Below are 21442 nucleotides of genomic sequence, written 5' to 3'. Positions count from 1 at the left end.
CTCATTGAACTATGGCTGTCCTTACAAGAGTCCCTACCCCTAGGCTCTTCTGAGAGGCCACCCTCCCTGTTGCCCTCCACTCTGCCTCTGCAGACCCAGTGCCACCCTTTAGGCACAGCCTGAGTCCCCCAACTGTCCCTGAGAAGCTTTCTTTACCTCCAAGACCTGGAGAGGTAGTCCGTGTTTTGTTGCTCTTCACTACTCCTGGCCCCCTTGGGAGGGGCTCTGCCTCCTTCCCAGCCAGGTCTGTGTTGCTGCCATCCTCCTGAACCACATCCCTGGCCAACTGTTGGGACAGCCTCCTGTGCATCCCTGCTCTTTCCAGAGTGATTTAAGGGCCCACCTGGCTTCAGGATTCCTTGAGCTCTACTTGAGTGATTTTATCTACATCAGCCACCCTCCACCCGGCGCCTGTGCTCTTCCAGAATTGCTTTGCCTCGGAAGCATTCAATTCAGGCAGCCCCCATCCGACCGTAGGCTCCTGTCCTCACTGGTACTCTGATACCTCCTGATCCACCTGTCCTTGGACCTCCCCGGGATCCCCATCCCTGGAACCCTTTGTTCTCTTCGTATGTACGAGCAGAGCCCCCTTCTATAAATGTGTCCCTCCCTGTCCAGCTTGGAGTACAGCTGCAGTCAGTCATTTCAGTTTCTTGTCTTTTCCTTGACAACCTTGTTCCTTTGTCCTTCGGTTACTCCTGCCTGAGACAGAGCCACCTCCCAGTGTGCCAGCCACTCACCATCTCCACCTGTGCTTAGGCTGCTGCTCACTGCTGCCGGGCAGCCCACACACAGGTAGTTGGGACGACAGCAACTCGATGCCCCCCAGCCTCAGCTGGGCCCTCTTAGTCTTTTTTGGGGGGGTTCAGCCTACACTTATCGCAAGGGCTCTGCTTTTCCTTTAAAAGATTACACAAAGAAACAACGAAGTTAACTTGGAAATACTGAAAATCATAGTCTCCTTGGCCCCTTCTCTCAACAGCTGACTTTGCCTCGTGCTTCTGAGAGAACTGGAAGTCTGCATAGAAGGGCCTAGGCTTCCCGCTACCAAACCTGACCCAGTGAGGAGCTGTGCGTCTGTCCCCCTGTCCTCCCAGAAATCATGTGCCATCTACCCACACCCTTCCTCAGTCACAGTGTTTCTCCAGCTGTTGTCCAGGACCCCTTGCTCAGAATCGCCTGAGATGCTGGCTATGCAAAGCTTCCATGGTCAGACATACTCCCTTATCTCTGGGATGGGTCCTAGAAATTTGATCTGTATCTCCCTGTCCTAACAAAAAATAAACTCCCCCATTCCACAGGTCCCTCCTTGTCACCGCATCTTTTTCTGCCCATTCCAGCCAACGGTCGATAGACCACTATCTGCATTTCCTTCTGTTTTCTCTCTTCCTACTAATCATTCACTCTGGTCCGAGCACCTTGTTCTTAGTTACATTCTGTCACTTGAGTGGACAGATCTCAGGCCTCATCTGAACTTCACTCCCTGGAACACTGGAGAATCGTAAGTGCTCACTTCTTTCTTGGGAATTGAATTTAACCTTTTACTAGGGACATCTTCAGGCATACAAAAAGTACAGCATCACCACCTGGGCTTAAAAATTGTTGTTGTGTTGCAGTGTTTGCTTCAGTACTTGGGAGGTTAAAATATTTTATTAAGAAAAAGTTCAAATGGGGGCACCTGAGTGGCTCACTGGGTTAGAGCCTCTGCCTTCGGCTCAGGTCATGATCCGGGGGTCTTGGGATTGAGCCCCAGGGTCTTGGGATCAAGCCCCGCATCGGGCTTTCTGCTTAGTGGGGCGCCTGATTCCTCCTCCCCTCTGCCAGCCTCTCTGCCTACATGTGATCTCTGTCTGTCAAATAAATAAAATCTCTAAAAGAAATGTTAAACAGAGTAATTTAGCGGACACCCATGTACTTCTTCCTGAACTGCACTAAAGATCAATACTGTCATTTTCTTTTCATCTTTCCCTTCCCCCTCTCAGACACTTTTGGGACTATCTAAAGCCAACTCCAAATACATCTTTTTATTTATTTATTTTTTCAGATACATCTTTTTAATCAAATACTTTTTCTGTTGTATTTCTTTTTTTCTTTCTTTCTTTCTTTTTTTTTTTAAAGATTTAATTGGGAGAGAGAGAGAGCTGCAGGGCATGGGGGGTGGCAAGGGGGCAGAGGGGACGGGAGAGAGAGAAGCAGACTCTGCACTGAGTGTGATGTGGGGCTGATCCCAAGACCCTCAGATCATGACCTGAGTTGAAACCAAGAGTCTGATGCTCAACTGAGCCACCAAAGCACCCCTTGTGATTTATATTAAAGTAAATTTGCAGGGGCACCTGGCTGGCTTAGTCGGTAGAGCATGCAACTCTTGATTTTAGGATTATAAGTTAGAGCCCCATGTTGGGTGTGGAGATTACTTAAAAATAAAGTCTTTTAAAAAATTAAATTACAGACATAACATCAATATGTATTACTTTAAAAAACGATTTTTTCCTCTAAAAACACAGTCTTTCCTATAAAACTTCAGGACTCTTTTACACCTAACAAAATTAACATTTCAAGTCATCTGACAACCGGTTCTTATTCAGACTTATCCAGTTGTCTTCAAAGTGTCTTTTTATAACTGGTTTGTTCAAATCAAGACCCAAACCAGAATTACTTGTTTGCTTACCTCTCTTAACTAAGCCTCTTGTAAACTTGAACATTATTGTCTCCACCCCCACCCCTACCTTTTTTTTTTTTTAATTAACATGTAATGTATTATCAGCCCCAGGGGTACAGGTCTTTGAATTGTCAGGCTTACACACTTCACAGTACTCACCATAGCACATACCCTCCCCAATGTCCATAACCCAACGGCCCTCTCTGTACCTCCCTACCCCCCAGCAACCCTCAGTTTGTTTTGTGAGATGAAGAGTGTCTTACAGTTTGTTTCCCTCCCGATCCCATCTTGTTTCATTTTTTCCTTCCCTACCCCCGAAACCCCCTACTTTGCCTCTCAAATTCCTCATATCAGGGAGATCATACGATAATTGTCTTTCTCTGATTGACTTATTTCACTCAGCGTAATGCCCTCTAGTTCCATTCACGTCATTACAAATAGCAAGATTTCATTTCTTTTGATGGCGGCATAGTATTCCATTGTGTATATATCCCACATCTTCCTTATCCATTCATCTGATGATGGACATCTAGGTTCTTTCCATCGTTTGGCTGTTGTGGACATTGCTGCTATAAACATTTGGGTGCATGTGCCCCTTCGGATCACTGCATTTGTATCTTTAGGGTAATTACCCAGTAGTGTGATTGCTGGGTCGTAGGGTAGCTCTATTTTCAACCTTTTGAGGAAACTCCATGCTGTTTTCCAGAGTGGCTGCACCAGCTTGCATTCCCACCAACAGTGTAGGAGGTTCCCCTTTCTCTGCATCCTCACCAGCATCTGACATTTCCTGACTTGTTTATTTTAGCTGTTCTGACTGGTGTGAGGTGGTATCTCATTGTGGTTTTGATTTGTATTTCCCTGATGCCAAGTGATGTGGAGCACTTTTTCATGTGTCTGTTGTCCATCTGGATGTCTTCTTTGCAGAAATATCTGTTCATATCCTCTGCCCATTTCTTTTTTTTTTTTTTTTAAGATTTTATTTATTTACTTGAGAGAGAGACAGTGAGACAGAGCATGAACGAGGAGAAGGTCAGAGAGAGAAGCAGACTCCCCATGGAGCTGGGAGTCCGATGCGGGACTCGATCCCGGGAATCCAGGATCATGACCTGAGCCGAAGGCAGTCGTCCAACCAACTGAGCCACCCAGGCGTCCTGCTCTGCCCATTTCTTGACTGGATTATTTGTTCTTTGGGTGTTGAGTTTGATAAGTTCTTTACAGATTTTGGATACTAGCTCTTTATCTGATAATGTTGTTTGCAAATATCTTCTCCCATTCTGTCAGTAGTCTTTTGGTTTTGTCGACTGTTTCCTTTGCTGTGCAAAAGCTTTTGATCTTGATGAAGTCCCATTAGTTCATTTTTCGCCTTGCTTCCCTTGCCTTTGGCGATGTTTCTAGGAAGAAGTTGCTGTGGCTGAGGTCGAAGAGGTTACTCCCTGTGTTCTCAAGGATTTTGGTGGATTCCTTTCTCACATTGAGGTCTTTCATCCATTTGGAGTGTGGTGTAAGGAAATGGTCCAGTTTTATTTTTCTGCATGTGGCAGTCCCATTTTCCCAACACCATTTGTTGAAGAGACTGTCTTTTTTCCATTGGATATTCTTTCCTGCTTTGTCAAAGATTAGTTGACCATAGAGTTGAGGGTCTATTTCTGGGCTCTCTATTCAGTTTCATTGATCTATATGTCTTTTTTTGTGCCAGTACCATGCTGTCTTGATGATGACAGCTTTGTAATAGAGCTTGAAGTCTGGAATTGTGATGCCACCAACTTTGGGTTTCTTTTTCAACATTCCGCTGGCTATTCGAGGTCTTTCCTGGTTTCATATAAAGTTTAGGATTATTTGTTCCATTTCTTCAAAAAAAAATTGATGGTATTTTGATAGGGATTACATTAAACGTGTAGATAGCTTTAGGTAGCATAGACATTTTCACAGTATTTGTTCTTCCAATCCATGAGCATGGAACATTTTTCCATTTTTTTGTGTCTTCCTCAATTTCTTTCATGAATACTTTATAGTTTTCTTAGTACAGATTCTTTGCCTCGTTGGTTAGCTTTATTCCTAGGTATCTTATGGTTTTGGGTGAAATTGTAAATGGGATTGACTCCTTAATTTCTCTTTCTTTTGTCTCATTGTTGGTGTATAGAAACACAACAGATTTCTGTGCACTGATTTTGTATCCTGACACTTTACTAAATTCCTGTACAAGTTCTAGCAGATTTGGGGTGGAGTCTTTTGGGTTTTCCACATAAAGTATCATATCATCTGCAAAGAGGGATAGTTTGACTTCTTCTTTGCCAATTTGGATGCCTTTAGTTTCTTTTTGTTGTCTGATTGCTGAGGCTAGGACTTCTAGTACTATGTTGAATAGCAGTGGTGATAATGGACATCCCTGCCATGTTCCTGACCTTAGCAGAAAAGCTCTCAATTTTTCTCATTGAGAATGATATTCGCTGTGGGAGAATGATATTTGCTGTGGGTTTTTCATAGATGGCTTTGATGATATTGAGGTACGCACCCTCTATCCCTACACTTTGAGGAGTTTTGATCAGGAAAGTATGCTGTACTTTGTCAAATGCTTTTTCAGCATCTATTGAGAGTATCATATAGTTCTTGTTCTTTCTTTTAGTAATGTATCATGTTGATTGATTTGCGGCTGTTGAACCAACCTTGTAGCCTTGGAATAAATCCCACTTGGACGTGGTGAATAGTTCTTTTAATGTACCGTTGGATTCTATTGGCTAGTATTTTGGTGAGAATTTTCACATCTGTGTTCATCAAGGATATTTGTCTGTAATTCTGTTTTTTGATGGAGTCTTTGTCTGGTTTTGGGATCAAGGTAATGCTGGCCTCATAGAATGAGTTTGGAAGTTTTCCTTCCATTTCTATTTTTGGGAACAGTTTCAGGAGAATAGGTATTAATTCTTCTTTAAATGTTTGGTGGAGGGGCACCTGGGTGGCTCAGTGGGTTAAAGCCTCTGCCTTCAGCTCAGGTCATGATCCCAGGGGCGTGGGATTGAGCCCCGCCTCGGGCTCTCTGCTCGGCAGTGAGCCTGCTTCCTCCTCTCTCTCTGCCTGACTCTCTGCCTACTTGTGAGCTCTCTCTCTGTCAAATGAATAAATAAAATCTTAAAAAAAAAAAAAGGGGGTTGGTGGAATTCCCCTGGGAAGCCATCTGGCCCTGGGCTCTTGTTTGTTGGGAGATTTCTGATGACCACTGCAATCTCCTTACTGGTTATGGGTCTGTTCAGGTTATCTATTTCTTTCTGGTTCAGTTGTGGTAGTTTATATGTCTCTAGGAATGCATCCATTTCTTCCAGATTGTCAAATTTGCTGGCGTATAGTTGCTCATAATATGTTCTTATAATTGTTTGTATTTCTTTGGTGTTGGTTGTGATCTCTCCTCTTTCATTCTTGATTTTATTTATTTGGGTCCTTTTTCTTTTCTTTTTGATAAGTCTGGCCAGGGGTTTATCAATCTTACTAATTCTTTCAGAGACCCAGCTACCTTTTGTTTTCATGACATTGACTTGTTTAAGAGACCAGATTACTTTCTGGATTTGTCCCATTGCTTCCCTGTGGTGCCTTTGATCTTTATTCTCTATCATAGCCTGTATTTCCTGAAACTGTATTAGATCTAGAGGCCTGAACAGATTCAGGGTGAACATTTTTGGCAGAAACGTGTCATAGGTGATGCGGTGATACTTATGCAGCATCACATCTGCAAGCTTCTTACATCAGATTGTCCACTAGGAGCAAAGTAGAGATTGACCAGTGGGTTTGGACGCTGATGACCACATCCGCCCTTGCAAAGTCATATGTAATCAACTTGTAGGCTGGTACCCCCAGGAATGGTGCCATATTGGGACCAGATCTTAGTCTCTGTTGTTGGCACATTAGCCACTCAGCAGTACGTTAGTTAGGTCAGCCTTGGGGAGGGAGGCTCCCAAGACATCTATCCCAAAGGAGGTTATCACAAGGTTTTCAAGAGCCGAAGGCTAGTCTCCTTGGATATGCGAAGGGAAGCTACTTGCATTATTTCTAAGTTTCAGGATACAGTTCTTGTTCTGATCAATGCTGTTAAATTTCACTTGAAAAATGGCGTGTTGGTGAATTCAACTGTTACAATTTAACAACCCACAGAATTAAATTTTGATTTTTAGCAGTAGCAGCTGTGTGGCTGTATACTGTACGGCAATTATGGAAGCTTCCTACTTCTCAGAGCCATGATTTGAGCTAAAAGTTAATGGACCCAAGTTTGTCATTTTCTCTTTATAAATGTTCAAGTGAACTCAGAATGATCTAGCCCACGGTCAGGCACAGAAGTCACTCCGAAGGCACATGTCTGACTTGGCATTTCACCACAGCAAACTGCCCGCTTGATTAATTGTGATGCCGCCGCATGAAATAGGTGACTAGCATTCGTTTCCCATGACCAGGAGCTCAGTATTGCACTCAGGCCCAAGCACACAACCAAACCAGTCCCCAGATCACATCTTTAGGGTGCTGTCTTCTGGACCACTCCCTGCCCCAAGTTTGTATCAGTTTGGGTCCAGTCTGGGGACCTAAACGGAGAATGATAAACATAAAGAATTATTAGGCTGAGGGAGAGCACCCAAGGAGTGACACACTTGGAAAGGAAGCCTCTCCCCATGCAGGGGTTCAGATACTAATGGCGAAAATAAAACTGCAGATCACTGGAAAGCAGGGAAGTTCGCTGGTTTACATGGGCCAGAGCTGGTCCCCAGGTCCTGGGCAAGCAAGAAACAATGCTCTGGGGTTTAGAGGTAAGGGGACACAGGGAAGCGACAACAGGTGGCCAAGCATGTGGGCATGGGATGGAATGGTGCTGCTTCTGCAGCCTGGAGCCCATGGTGTCTGTAACCACAAGCAGTGGTTGGGTGCACAGGTGTGCAGAGGGATGTCAGTCAGTGCAAACACAGGGGCACAGGCCGGGTAGTCAGATCTTGGCAGCTGAGGAAGCAGAGCCTGGTGTGGGCAGGAGGCCAGGAGTGTGGTGTCTGCCCAGGGAGGCTTGGAAATGTGATTACCATTCCAGGAGAACCTTTGAGATTGCTCCTGCATAACGGAGGCAGAGCGCCGCCAGATGTCCTCACACCCTGGCTGCTTGCCGGCTGTCCCCAGCTGGAAGCAGTCGGAGAGCTCTTTCCTCCGGTAATGTCCCTCTGAGCGCCCTCTGCTGGGAAAGATGAAACTCACACTCATGGTGAAGGGGAAAGGCCTAAAGGAATGCTGTCTATCACAGAGCAGTAGTGGAGGATGAATTTGGAGCTGAGTGGCTCCATGAGAACTGACATACTAGGTCTGTGTGAACAACTGTTTTCCCGTCAGATTTTCATGCAACTATTTTAGTAACAAAATGTCAAAAACTGTATGTGGTTTATCAAAAAGTCAAGTGATGTAAAAGTCTAAAACTTAGCAGTCCTCCAACATCCTCCATTTACCACCCTCGGCACAGGTAACCACTGTCTCTGGCTCAGTGCAGCTTCATGTCTCTGAGGGTTTTTCTGTGCATTTACACACATATGTGTAGTGATGTGTACATATATGTATATATGTGTATATATGTATATATATACAAAATATGTGCTTAATTTTCATATAAAATAAATGGGTTCGGGGCGCCTGGGTGGCTCAGTCGTTAAACATCTGCCTTCTGCTCAGGTTATGATGCCAGAGTTCTGGGATCAAGCCCTGCATTGAGCTCCCTGCTCAGCAGGAAGCCTCCTTCTCCCTCTCCTGCTTCCCCTGTTTGTGTTCCCTCTCTTGCTGTCTCTCTCTCTCTGTGTCAAATAAATAAATAAATAAATAATTATAATATATTATATATTACATATAATATATAGTATATATAATAATTAAATCTTTTTAAAAAATAAAAGTAAAATAAAATAAATGGGTTCATATGTTTCCTGTTGAGCTGCAGGGGTTTTTCATTTGTTTTTAATAAAGATTTTATTTATTATTTATTTGACAGACAGAGATCACAAGTAGGAAGAGAGGCAGGCAGAGAGAGAGGAAGGGAAACAGGCTCACTGCTGAGCAGAGGGCCCGATGTGGGGCTCGATCCCAGAACCCTGGGATCATGACATAAGCCAAAGACAGAGGCTTTAACCCACTGAGCCACCCAGGTGCCCCTGTTTGTTTGTTTTTACCTAACAGGACATCTAGAGATCACTTCATGTCAGTACGCAGACTCACCTTATTAATGGCCACATAATATTCCCCAGAACAGACATCCCATATTGAAGTAGGTTTTTCCAGGATTTGCAAGAGAACTATTTTAAGAATGCCACAGTGAATTCACTGTGGGCACTTAACCAGCTGAGCCACCCAGCCACCCCTGTTTAGTTCTTAAATATTTTCACATAAAATAGTATGATTATAGCCATTGACCATTCTTCTTTTGGTTTTAGTTTCATTTTTAAAAATTACTTAGAGTTGGGGCATCTGGGTGTCTCAGTCCATTGAGCATCTGCCTTCAGCTCAGTTCATGATGGGATCAAGCCTGGTGTTGGGCTCCCTGCTCAGCAGGGAGTCTGCTGCTTCTCCCTCTGCCCACCTCCCCGCTTATGCTGTCTCTCTCTCTCTCTCAAACAAATAAAATCTTTTAAAAAATGTTTAAAAATTACTTAGAGCCTTTTGTATTTTTAAGAAAAGTACCTGTTTTTCATGTGTCACATTTTTTTCTTTTGTCTGTCTTCCTAGTTTTCCATGGATTTTTTAAATGTATTAAAGATTTTTAATGTTCATCTTTTTTTTTTTTTTTTTAAATTTGACAGAGAGATCACAAGTAGGCAGAGAAGCAGGCAGAGACAGAGAGGGGGGAAGCAGGCTCCCCACTGAGCAGAGAGCCGGGCGCAGGGCTCGATCCCAGGACCCTGAGATCATGACCTGAGCCAAAGGCAGAGGCTTTAACCCACTGAGCCACCCAGGCACCCCTTAATGTTCACCATTTTAATAAATAACCATTAATGTGATTTAAAACCTCAAACGAGGTTTTTCCTGTCCCTGTCCTTACTCAACTGATTCCACCTCCTCACCTCCCAGTAATCAGTTACTAGCATCTTAGAAATCTTTCCAGAGTTTCTTGTTTTTCAAATAAAAGCAAATACAAAACATACGTATTGTTTTTACCCTTTTCATATAGAAGTATACAGAAGTCTTTTTTTGAAAAGATTTTATTTATTTGACAGGGAGATAGAGATTACAAGTAGGCAGAGAGGCAGAGGGGGAAGCAGGCTCCCCGCTGAGCAAGGAGCCCAGTGCAGGGCTGGATCCCAGGGCCCTTGAGACCAAAGGCAGAGGCTTAACCCACTGAGCCACCCAGGCACCCCCAGAAGTCTTTTTTATCTATACTCGTTCTTTTTCTGTGACTTCTGGGTTATATACCATACTTAGAAATTGTTTCTGTTTTGAGAGTGTGAAGAGATCCAAGTTTTGTTCTGATACGGCTTTATTTATTTATTTTTAACATTTAAGTCCTGAATTCCATCTGGAAAATATTGTATTGTAGAGATTAAGTAATGAAATAGTGTTTATTGCAATTCTTCCCATATGGCCCATTGTCTCATTTCAAGTATCAATTTGCAATAATTTGAAATGCCATCTTTATTACGTGCTCAATTCCCAGTTCTTTTTCTGGACTCTTTTCTTCCATCAATCTATTTGCTTTTCCCTATCCCAAAACAACAGTTTTAATTAATTTCAGTTTTATGTAGTATATTTTATATCTGACGTATATCTGTTCTCTTATTTTAAAATTATTTTAAAATACTTTTCAGCATTTTCTATTTAAAAATGATATTTGTTTTTTCTGCAAGTGAGTTTTAGAATCTGTTTGTGCTGGGGCGCCTGGGTGGCTCAGTCAGTTAAGCATCTGACTCTTGATCTCAGCTCAGGTCTCCATCTCAGGGTCACGAATTCAAGCCCTGCACTGGGCCCATGCTGGGGGTGGAGCCTACTTAAAAAGAAAAAAAAAAGAATCAGTGTGTGCTTCCACCGCCCCCCCAACTGGGAGTGGTTTTTACTGGAATTTTTATGCATTCATAGATCTGTTTGGAATGTGTCTTGCTCTGAAAGACTTTTCCGTAGTTTACACTATAAAAAACTATTAGCCTGTATTTTCTAAAGAATTTTATGTTTAGTTTTTTTTTTTAAGATTTTATTTATTTATTTGAGATTTTATTAAGATTTTATTTATTTATTGAGATTTTATTAAGATTTTATTTACCTATTTCTCTGTGTTTTTATACCTTTGAGTGAACTTTGATTTGATTTTTTTTAACTTTATTTTTCTTTAAGGTTTTTTAAAAAATATTTTATTTATTTATTTTTGAGAGAGAGTGACAGAGACAGAGACAGAGAACGAGCAGGAGGAGGGGTAGAGGGAGAAGCAGACTCCCAGCTGAGCAGGAAGCCTGACTCAGGACTTGGTCCCAGGACCCTGGGATCATGACCTGAGCCACCCAGATGTCCCTCCTTCAAGTTTTTATTTAAATTCCAGTTTATTAACATACAGTGTAAGGTCAATTTCAGGTGTAGAATTTAGTGATTCATTACTTACAGAAAACACCTGGTGCCCATCTCAGCAGTGCCCTCCTTAATCCCCATCACCTATTTAACCAACCCTCTATCCCAGCCCCACCCTTGCCTGCTTCCCTTCCATCACCCTCAGTTTTTTTTTTTTTTAAAGATTTTATTTATTTATTTGACAGACAGAGATCACAAGTAGGCAGAGAGGCAGGCAGAGAGAGAGGAGGAAGCAGGCTCCCCGCGGAGCAGGAGCCCGATGCTGGTCTTGATCCCAGGACTCTGGGATCATGACCTGAGCTGAAGGCAGAGGCTTTAACCCACTGAGCCACCCAGGTGCTTCCTCAGTTTGTTTTTAATAGTTAAGGGTCTGTTTCCTTGTTCGCCTCTCTTCCCCCCACCGTGATTGTATTTGGTAAAAACTTTCGTTAGGTTTATTCTTGCATATCATCATTTTAATACTATCATGATTAGGGTCTTTTAAAGTCATATTTTAGTTGATTTTTGTTATGATATAGAAAATATGTAGGCTTCTGTTGATTGCCCTTTTGTTTTGTTCATTAATCCATAGCCTGCTTTGGATTTTCTAAGTAGACAATCACATTATTTGCAACTAGCAGCAAACTCACTCCTTCTCTAAAATATAAACTTCTTTTTATTTGCTTTTTCTTAAATTATTTTGCTAGAACCCCAAGATGAATGTCAAATAGAAGATAATGGTAGGCATCTTTCTGATTCTTATCAGGAAGGCTCCCGAAATGATACTGGAGAAAACACTCCCCTTAAAAACTGCTTTCTCTTGGCTTCCTGGGAGAGGGCCTACTCCTTTTCTGCTTGTCCCCACCTCCAGCCCTCAAATGACGGCAGGCTTCAGGACTCCTACTCCGTCTTCATGTCGCACACACTCTCAGCGACCCACGCCCATTTCAGACTCCAGTCATCTCGTGCCAGCTTGTGATTTCTGTGACCTCCCATAAGCTGAGCATTCAGATTGACGTCTCCAGCCCAGGACTCTGTCCCCTGAGCTCTGGGCTCACCGAAGAGCTCCTCTGTGATTTCTGTTTTCTTTCTTTCTTTTCTTTCTTTTTTTTTTTTTTTTTTTAAGATTTTATTTATTCATTTGACAGAAAGAGAGAGTACAAGTAGGCAGAGAGGCAGGATGGGGGGTTGGGGAACAGGCTCCCTGCTGAGCAGAGAGCCTGATGCAGGGCTCAATCCCTGGACTCTGGGATCATGACCTGAAGGCAGAAGCTTAACCCACTGAACCACCCAGGTGCCCCTGGGATTTGTTTCAAGCACTGCTAACTAACTGAATGCCTCTAAAATGGAGTTCATTATCAGTAGGCATTGAGGGCGACCCCTGGATATAAATCCCACAACCTGCTTTGGTGTTAAGAACCAGAAATAGAAGAAAGGCTGCTGGCTCTGAGAGACCTGCCCCCACCTTAGACGGTCTTATTTCCTGCTAATGCCGGCCCAAGCCAGCCACCCCACCCTGGTCCTATCTGAATTTATGCCTTGGATATTGGTCACATAGCCTGTCTGTCGTGCCATGAGTTCCTGCCACCCTTGGACTCTTGCCCCACGAACCGCATCCTTCCCAGCCAACTGCCTCTGTTCTGTCACCTGCTGTCCCTAAGCATGGATGTGGTCAGTTGCCCGAGCTGTTTCTAGTCGTCACCCTCTCCCAGCTGTGGGGGGCCTCAACTCCCCTGTGAAGGACAAATGGAGGCTTTAGGGGTTCCTCTGGGCTCACTCCATCTGGGCACAAGGTCATGAGGAGGCTAATTTCTGCTTGCCTCTGTGTGGGCAGGAAGTATGAGCTGTACAGCATGGACTGGGACCTGAAGGAGGAACTCAGGGACTGCCTGGTAGCCGCTGCGCCCTATGGGGGCCCCATTGGTATGTCACCCCTAGGCTGCTGCATGTTCTGGGACAATGGGTTGAACTCTAGGTGCATGATTCCCCGGGGGCCTTGCTGGCAGGTGCTCCTTGCTAATGTGGCTACCCCTTGCCACCCCCTTTCTCACCCCCTGCTGAGATACTTTAAATTTTGATTCTCATACGGGGTGGGCCTGGGGAGCTGGAAAGAAAATCTCTTCTTGAACTACAGCACTATTGAGGAACCCGTGGCGGAAGGAGAAGGCAGCCAGTGTCCGGCCAGTGCTTGAGATCTACTCCGCCTCCGGCCTGCCTCTGGCCAGTCTGCTGGTGAGCACTCGTGATCCCTGCTTGGGGCTAGGCCGGGTCTGTGTCCCAAGGACAGCCTCAGGAACCTCCCCGTCCTCTGCAGTGGAAGAGCGGGCCCGTGGTGTCACTAGGCTGGTCAGCCGAGGAGGAGCTACTCTGCGTGCAGGAAGATGGTGTGGTGCTGGTTTACGGGCTTCATGGCGACTTCCGGAGGCACTTCAGCATGGGCAATGTAGGGACCGCAGGGGGCTGGGGAGAGGGCTGGAGTTTGGGCCTCTGGCTTTCTCAACCCACGGCCCCTCTCCCTAGGAGGTGCTCCAGAACCGCGTTCTAGATGCCCGGATCTTCCATACTGAGTTTGGTTCAGGGGTGGCCATCCTCACGGGGGCCCACCGCTTTACCCTCAGCGCCAATGTGGGTGATCTCAAGCTCCGCCGGATGCCGGAGGTGCCAGGTGAGCCCCAACATCTCTGAGACAGGCGTTTGGTGCCCTCCAGACCTGGGGGCCAGGAGAGCTGAAGCCGTGGGCTCTGGCCATCCTGAGCTTGCCCCCTGCCCCGGCCACAGGTCTGCAGAGTGCACCCTCATGCTGGACCACACTGTGCCAGGACCGAGTTGCACACATTCTTATGGCTGTGGGGCCTGATCTTTACCTTCTCGACCATGCAACCTGCTCTGCAGTGGTGAGGGCCCCGAGTGAGAGGGAAATGGAAGGGGTGCGGGAGGCAGCGCGGGGGGAGGCAGTGAGAAAATGTCTGCTGTCCCTCGTCTGTCCCAGACGCCCCCTGGCCTGGCGCCCGGAGTGAGCAGCTTTCTGCAGATGGCAGTCTCCTTCACCTACCGACACCTGGCCCTCTTCACAGACACAGGCTATATCTGGATGGGGACGGCATCACTCAAGGTATGCTCTTGGGACAACGTGGGGGCACCCTGTCTTGTCCAGGAAAGAGCTGTTAAGGGTAGGGGAAGGGCCTTTTAACCAGACTGGTGACTACTGGGACAGGGCCGTGATATTCCTTGCACCCTTCCAGGAGAAGCTGTGTGAGTTCAACTGCAACATCCGGGCCCCCCCGAAGCAGATGGTCTGGTGAGGATGGGGGTATAATGCTGTGGGTGGGCACAGCCTTGTTTCCTGGGACACCTTGATTCAGCCTGTCTACTGGCCACACCAGGAGGAGTTATCCGCTTTGCCAGTGCATGTTTGAGGGAAACCTCTGCGCCCCTGTGGGCCCCAGATGCTCCGGGGAGCTGACAGCATAAGGGGAGAGGGAAGCAGATGTCAGTCAGAGGCATGGGATACGGGGTGGCATGCGTGTGCAGGGCTGTCCCAAGGCAGAGCAGTATAAGCAGCGATGTGGGAAGGTGAGAGACGTGGCTGTGGGCCCCGTGTCCTGTGTGTATCCCAGATGTGCATGTGATGCTGCCCACAGGTGCAGCCGTCCTCGCAGCAAAGAGAGGGCTGTCGTGGTGGCCTGGGAGAGACGGCTGATGGTGGTGGGTGACGCACCTGAGAGCATCCAGTATCCTTGGAGGGCTGCCTCTGTGGGTGGGAAGGGAAAGAAGGTGAGAGAGGCTCACCTGCCCTGCCCCATTTCCGGGTACTTTTGGGAACCTTGACTGAGCCCAGGTTTGTGCTGGATGAAGACTCCTACCTGGTGCCTGAACTGGATGGGGTCCGCATCTTCTCTCGTAGCACCCATGAGTTCTTGCATGAGGTTCCAGGTGAGGCCCTCCCAGGGGACCACGGGCGCCAGGGCAGGATCAGGGCACTGAGCCAGTGCTGAGGATTCCCTGCCCTCCCAACACTCACCAACTCCCTCCCCTAGTGGCCAGCGAGGAGATCTTCAAAATTGCCTCCATGGCTCCTGGAGCACTGTTGTTGGAGGCCCAGAAAGAGTATGAGGTAAAGCCTTAGGCTTCTCCCTGGGCCCCAGCCCATGCTCTTCTCCTTCCCCTTCCTAATTGGCTCAGCCCTGTGTCCCTCCCTGCCTGGGCACAATGAACTCAGCCAGGTGCCACTTATCAAGAGAGGAGTCCAGGCAGGACACTGGGGAGAGCCAGCTCAGGTAAACTGAAGTGATATGGTATCTTCCATGCAGTGATGGGAAGGTGCAGGGAACCCCTGTTGTCCCCAGCCCAGGCACCAATCAGGGCTGTCATAAAGGCCCTCTGTCGGCAATTGTGGGTGGATATGGCGGAGGGTGTATGGGTAACTTGGGTGGACTGTGGGCTGAGGGAGTTTGGGCTTTGGCCTCTGCAGCCCCTCCACGCCAGCCCATTTGAACTTCAGCCCAGAGGGGTGGGGGGACCGGAAATGGGGGTATTCTCGCTCATGGCACCCCATCCCTGGTGCCCTTCCTCCACGCCCCAGAAAGAGAGCCAGAAGGCAGATGAGTACCTCCGGGAGATCCAGGAGCTGGGGCAGCTGACCCAGGCCGTGCAGCAGTGCATCGAGGCTGCGGGACATGAGCACCGGCCAGACATGCAGAAGAGTTTGCTCAGGGTCGGCCTGGCCAGCGGGGATGGGGCTGGAGGGGTGCTGGGCGTGTTGGAGGGGTATGCCCTAGCGGGAAGGGTAGGGCAGCAGGTATGATCACCCCTCTCGCCCTCTGGCTCTTCTCAGGCGGCCTCCTTTGGAAAGTGTTTCCTCGACAGATTTCCACCGGACAGCTTTGTGCGCATGTGTCAGGACCTGCGTGTGCTCAATGCCATCCGGGACTACCACATCGGGATCCCCCTCACTTACAGCCAGTATCCTTAAGCGAGCTGCTGTGATGTTTACAGCCCGTGGTGGGGAGGGGAGGTGAAGGGGCTAAACATACTGCCTCCCAGTCCTTAACCACATAAAATCTAGATATAAACAGCTCACCATCCAGGTGCTGCTGGATAGGTATAGCAAGTCCTAGGGCTCTGGGAGGAGGGCTTTATGTGGGCGGGCATTATAGCCCCTGGTGTGTTCTTGTGGACACTGTTCCTCACCCATTTCTTTGGGAGCTGGAAGGCCTGAATTACAGGCTGGGGCCACTCTGCCCTCTCTTTCTATCCCACCTCACTCCTGTCCCTTTTATCCCCTTGCCTGTCAGGCTGGTGTTACGGAGGCTTTACCCTCTGGCGATCCAGATCTGTGAGTACCTGCGCCTTCCTGAAGTGCAGGGTGTCAGCAGGATTCTGGCTCACTGGGCCTGCTACAAGGTAAGGACACAGGGTGGACTTCAAAGTCAATTAGAAGATGCCAAGCCCCAGAGACATGTGGGAAACACGGAATGTAGAAGTGAAGGGGGAGGTCCTGATCCAGGGCCAGTTGGGGCGGTGGGTGAAGGGTGAGCTCCAGGTGTGGGTGACAACCCTCTTCTGTCTGCAGGTGCAACAGAAGGATGTGTCCGATGAGGATGTTGCTCGGGCCATTAATCAGAAGCTTGGGGACACACCAGGCGTCTCTTACTCTGACATCGCTGCACGGGCCTATGGCTGTGGCCGCACAGAGCTGGCCATCAAGGTGTGGGCTCCCAACCCTCCCCAGATACTCTGACATTGGTATTAGAGGCCCCCAGGCCAACTCCTTCTCTCTGTGCCTTTCTCCCCACCCCACAGCTGCTGGAGTATGAGCCACGCTCGGGGGAGCAGGTACCCCTTCTCCTAAAGATGAAGAGAAGCAAACTGGCCCTGAGCAAGGCTATCGAGAGTGGGGACACTGATCTGGGTGAGCAGAGTTTGAGGGAGGGCAAGGCTGGGGCCCCTGGGCTAAGCAGAGGGCTGGGCTGGAGTCCCCACACCACCTTACTGTTCCTTAGTGTTCACGGTGTTGCTGCACCTGAAGAATGAGCTAAACCGAGGAGATTTTTTCATGACTCTTCGGAACCAGCCCATGGCCCTGAGTTTGTACCGACAGGTGTGTGCCCTGGGCAAGGGTGGGGCTGGAGCCTCCCGAGCCACTGATTTGGCCTCCCAAGCTGGCCTTGCTGACTGCCTGCCTGTCCATGGCCACAGTTCTGTAAGCACCAGGAGCTGGAAACACTGAAGGACCTTTACAATCAGGATGACAACCATCAGGAGCTGGGCAGTTTCCACATCCGAGCCAGCTATGCTGCTGAGGAGGTCCGAGGTCCACAGAGTGGGGAGGGCCTATGGGCTGGGCTGCTGGTCAGGGACCTTCTCCAGGCATCTGGGCCCCCTGTCTGTCCAGTACACACCCCCTCTGGTCCTCACTGTCGCGGGAGAGTCTGAGATGATAAGAGGCCAGGATGGTGGTCCGTCCCAGAGGAGCTAGCCTCCCCACAGGGACACTGAGGGGGGCGGTGCACCCAGCGCGAAAGGCTGGTCCTGGCAACCCTGAGCATGGGGACTGGGGAGAGCAGTGTAACCTGAATGGGGAAGGCTGATTTCCTTGGTACCAGGAGCTCAGGCTTCCCTGCTTGCCCCTGCAGCGTATCGAGGGACGAGTGGCAGCTCTGCAGTCGGCGGCTGATGCCTTCTACAAGGCCAAGAATGAGTTCGCAGCCAAGGTTTGCCCTACTGTTTTCTGAGAACCTTGTCTGCTTCTGGTCTTGGTCTGGTCGCCTTTCCCTGTTGGCCCCATTCAGACCCATCTGGCCTCCTCTCCACCCCAGGCCACGGAGGATCAAATGCGGCTCCTGCGGCTGCAGCGGCGCCTGGAAGACGAGCTGGGGGGCCACTTCGTGGACCTGTCTCTGCATGACACAGTCACCACCCTTGTCCTCGGCGGCCACAGCAAACGTGCGGAGCAGCTGGCACGTGACTTCCGCATTCCAGACAAGAGGTAGGAGAGGCCAGGGCTGCAGGTAGGTCCTGGGATCGCCTGCCTGTCCCACAACACCTGCGAGCCCGGCTTCCCTGCAGGCTCTGGTGGCTGAAGCTGACTGCGCTGGCAGATCTGGAAGACTGGGAGGAGCTAGAGAAGTTTTCTAAGAGCAAGAAATCGCCCATTGGCTACCTGGTGAGGCAGGGGCTCTGCGGCCACCCCACACCCAGTGGGAGTAATCCTGGGGAGGGGACCAGGCTCAGAGCTGGGCAGATGGCTTGGTCTTGCATCTTTTCAGCCCTCCCACATAGTTAGCAGGTGTTTCCCATGACTGCACACCCATGGGCCAGGTCTGTGGGCGAGTGGGTCTGAGTTAACCCACGGGTGTTGGCCAGGGAGGGAATGAGCTGCTTGCCCCCCAGGAGGCCGGCAGCAAGCACCCTGTGCCTAAGGGAAAGTATTGTGTGAGTAGGGGGTGGAGGGGCAGTAGGAGGGCATATCCGGGAGGCAGTGGAAGAGACTGACAGGGGTTGTTTTCTGTGGCAGGTGGTTCAGGGGTATGGCAGGTAGGTGGGATAAGGGCAGCGGTGAGAGAAAGCACAGGCCCTGAGAAGGCAAGGGACTCCTGTTGCGAGAGGGTAGCCATGGATGGTGGAGTGGCTGTGTGGACATAAACATAGAGTCTCAAGGCTCTAACAGATCTGTGTGTAGGCGGTTCCTGCCCAGAGACTGTGGCGATCACAACTTTGCATGTGTGTCAGGGCGGGGGTGGGTCGGGATTGTGTACACTGAAGGGTGTATGAAGTACACGGGGACCATGCGTCCACTGGACTTTGGCTCGTAAGAGAGAGGACAGGAAGGCTCTGCCTTACCTTCTCCTCTCCCCATCTTCTCCTAAGCCCTTTGTCGAGATCTGCATGAAACAACACAACAAATATGAGGCCAAGAAGTATGCCTCCCGTGTGGGTCCCGAGCAGAAGGTCAAGGCCTTGCTTCTTGTTGGGTGCGTTGGCTGAGAGCCCCGTGGGTGCTAGGGGGCTGAGCCCAGGGGCTGATGAGGGGTACGGCTTGTGCCTTTGGGCAGCCTGACAGCATCTCCCCTCCTGCTCAAACCACAGGGATGTGGCTCAGGCTGCGGATGTGGCCATTGAACACCGGAACGAAGCAGAGCTGACACTTGTATTGTCCCACTGCACTGGAGCCACGGACGCGGCCACGGCTGACAAGATTCAGCGGGCTAGGGCACAAGCCCAGAAGAAGTAAGGGGCTCATCTTGCACGTCTCCTGAGCTCTAGGCTTGGCAGAAGGTCACTGCGTATCCAGCTTCTTCAGAGCCGAGCTAAGCTGAGGAGCTGAGGTGGGGTGGGAGCTGGGGGTCTGATGGTCTGATTGTGAATAAAGTTGGGACATTTTAGAGTACCTGTCTCACGCAGTCCGGCCCAGGCAAAAGCATGCTGGAAGGCAGAACCATCCAGACACTTGAGCAGTACTCTGTGTGTTTGATTGTTTGGGACTGTAGGGTTGCTCCTCAGCGATATTTGCAAGAGAACTGCCCATCTCCACAGTTATGGAAGAAAGCCCTGTAACTAAGCTCATAGCTCCAGGTAGCTGGGCAGAACTCCAGCAGCAGCCCATCGAGAGCCAATCTGAAAAGCATTATACATGTACACACAAGAACCATGCTGAACGCTTCACCATTGCTATTTCACTTATTCCGCAAGACAGCCCAGTGAGATAGGTAACATTGCCCCATTTTACAGAAGAGGAAGTCAAGGACTGAGGATGTGTGGTGACAGTGAGTATGTGGCGAAACTGGGATTTGAAACCTAGTTGTGCTGGTAGGGATCTTAGGGCTTCTCCTCAGCTATTGTTGTGACAGAAGAGGGATGACTGAAATTGGGCCCTCTGAGCAGAGGAGCCCGAGGCAAGGCCTCCATTCTCACCACAGTAAGGGTTGGAGGACGGATGAGCATGTGGCCAGCGTGTCGGAGGGTTAGAGGAGGAACCTTCACAAACCATGTCCACCTAACAGTGGTAAGCAACTCCCATGTCGTCCTGGGGCCGAAGAGAAAAGGAGGTTGGAATGTCTCCATTCTGCCAAGGAAGAACTACAGACTCGAGACCCCTGGCGCTACCTTACCCCCGAAGAAGAGGCTCTATCCCCCGCCAGCAGCAGTACCTTCTTGGCCCCTTCAGCGTGCACTCCGGTTACATGAGCTACATGGCTCAGTGCCCGCACCCACACTGAGGGCATTTCCTTTTCCTCTTATTGCGCCTTTATTCTAGAAGGAGGACAAAGGAGGAAACCGTAGCCCAGAGGGAGGGCAGGCCTCCCTGGAGTTTCTGGCTTTCCCCTCTTAATGCCTCTAGAGTTGACTTGAAATGAGTGCCTGAAAAGAGTAAGCGACCCGGGGTCTGGTAAGCAGTTTCTTTTTCTTCTTCCTCCACCTGATTTGTAACTTTGAATTTGTAACTTTGAATGTCTTCCAAGAGGATATATGTCACATTGTAAAACAGCCATTTGTTATGCTCACCTCTTACTACATGGGTCAAAAATCGGGGCTGGATAAAACAGTGGTTTGTTTCTGCTCCACAATATTTGGGATAGCAGCTGGGGGCCGAAATCATCTGAAGGTCTGGTCCCTGAAGCTGGTTGTTGACTAGAACCTTCCCTGGGACTATTGGCCAGGACACCTACAACTCAGAGCTCAACATGGCAGCCAGGTTCTAAAGGCAGCATCCCAAGAGAGCCAGGCAGAGCTGTACTGCCTTCTAGGTTACTAGCTCTGGAAGTCACCCAGGGCCTCTCAATACCTGCCACATTCCATTGGTCAGGGCAGTCCCACCCCGTTTCACTACCATCTCTTGGTAGGGGCGAGGGGAGGCTCTGGAAGAGTGTATAGAACTGGTAATGTGGCCAGTTTTTGGAATCACAGATAGGCAAGCCCATCAGAATCTCAGAATCAGCAGGCCTCCAGGGAGAGGAAGAGAGATCCCAATCCCAAGCTCATTGTTTGGGGCTCTTTTCCTCCCCAACCTTGATTTTACAGTTCCCCACTGCCCTGGCAGCTCTTTGATGCCTTTCAAAAATGTTATCTCCTGGGGTGCCTGGGTGGCTCAGTGGGTTAAGCCTCTGCCTTCAGCTCAGGTCATGATCCCAGCGTTCTGAGATCGAGCCCTGCATTGGGCTCTCTGCTCAGCAGGGAGGCTGCTTCCCCCTCCTTCTGCCTGCCCCTCTGCCTACTTGTGATCGCTATCAAATAAATAAATAAAATCTTTTAAAAAAA

The 21442-nt window shown here is 48.8% G+C and overlaps 1 protein-coding gene across 1 annotated transcript in view; it reads left to right on the top strand.

Annotated features, from left to right (window-relative positions):
• VPS16 (VPS16 core subunit of CORVET and HOPS complexes) overlaps positions 1 to 21442 on the top strand; it is a 28675-nt gene extending 7233 nt beyond the window's left edge. The window contains exons 2-24 of the mRNA XM_082744561.1: positions 13020 to 13108; positions 13320 to 13417; positions 13500 to 13628; positions 13706 to 13850; positions 13964 to 14079; positions 14175 to 14297; positions 14428 to 14483; positions 14827 to 14916; positions 15024 to 15118; positions 15223 to 15299; positions 15768 to 15899; positions 16020 to 16147; positions 16251 to 16286; positions 16480 to 16588; positions 16758 to 16892; positions 16988 to 17096; positions 17188 to 17285; positions 17384 to 17491; positions 17821 to 17898; positions 18004 to 18173; positions 18254 to 18350; positions 19055 to 19158; positions 19274 to 21442. Of these exons, the coding sequence (XP_082600687.1) occupies positions 13020 to 13108; positions 13320 to 13417; positions 13500 to 13628; positions 13706 to 13850; positions 13964 to 14079; positions 14175 to 14297; positions 14428 to 14483; positions 14827 to 14916; positions 15024 to 15118; positions 15223 to 15299; positions 15768 to 15899; positions 16020 to 16147; positions 16251 to 16286; positions 16480 to 16588; positions 16758 to 16892; positions 16988 to 17096; positions 17188 to 17285; positions 17384 to 17491; positions 17821 to 17898; positions 18004 to 18173; positions 18254 to 18350; positions 19055 to 19158; positions 19274 to 19418 (2467 nt within the window). The 3' untranslated portion in view covers positions 19419 to 21442. The remainder of the gene's footprint in view (positions 1 to 13019; positions 13109 to 13319; positions 13418 to 13499; positions 13629 to 13705; positions 13851 to 13963; positions 14080 to 14174; positions 14298 to 14427; positions 14484 to 14826; positions 14917 to 15023; positions 15119 to 15222; positions 15300 to 15767; positions 15900 to 16019; positions 16148 to 16250; positions 16287 to 16479; positions 16589 to 16757; positions 16893 to 16987; positions 17097 to 17187; positions 17286 to 17383; positions 17492 to 17820; positions 17899 to 18003; positions 18174 to 18253; positions 18351 to 19054; positions 19159 to 19273) is intronic.

This window comes from Mustela nivalis (assembly GCF_964662115.1).
Source record: "Mustela nivalis genome assembly, chromosome: 8".
NCBI classification, from domain to species: domain Eukaryota; kingdom Metazoa; phylum Chordata; class Mammalia; order Carnivora; family Mustelidae; genus Mustela; species Mustela nivalis.
Note: the sequence above shows the minus strand (reverse complement) of the source record. Positions and strands in the feature narration are given on the sequence as shown.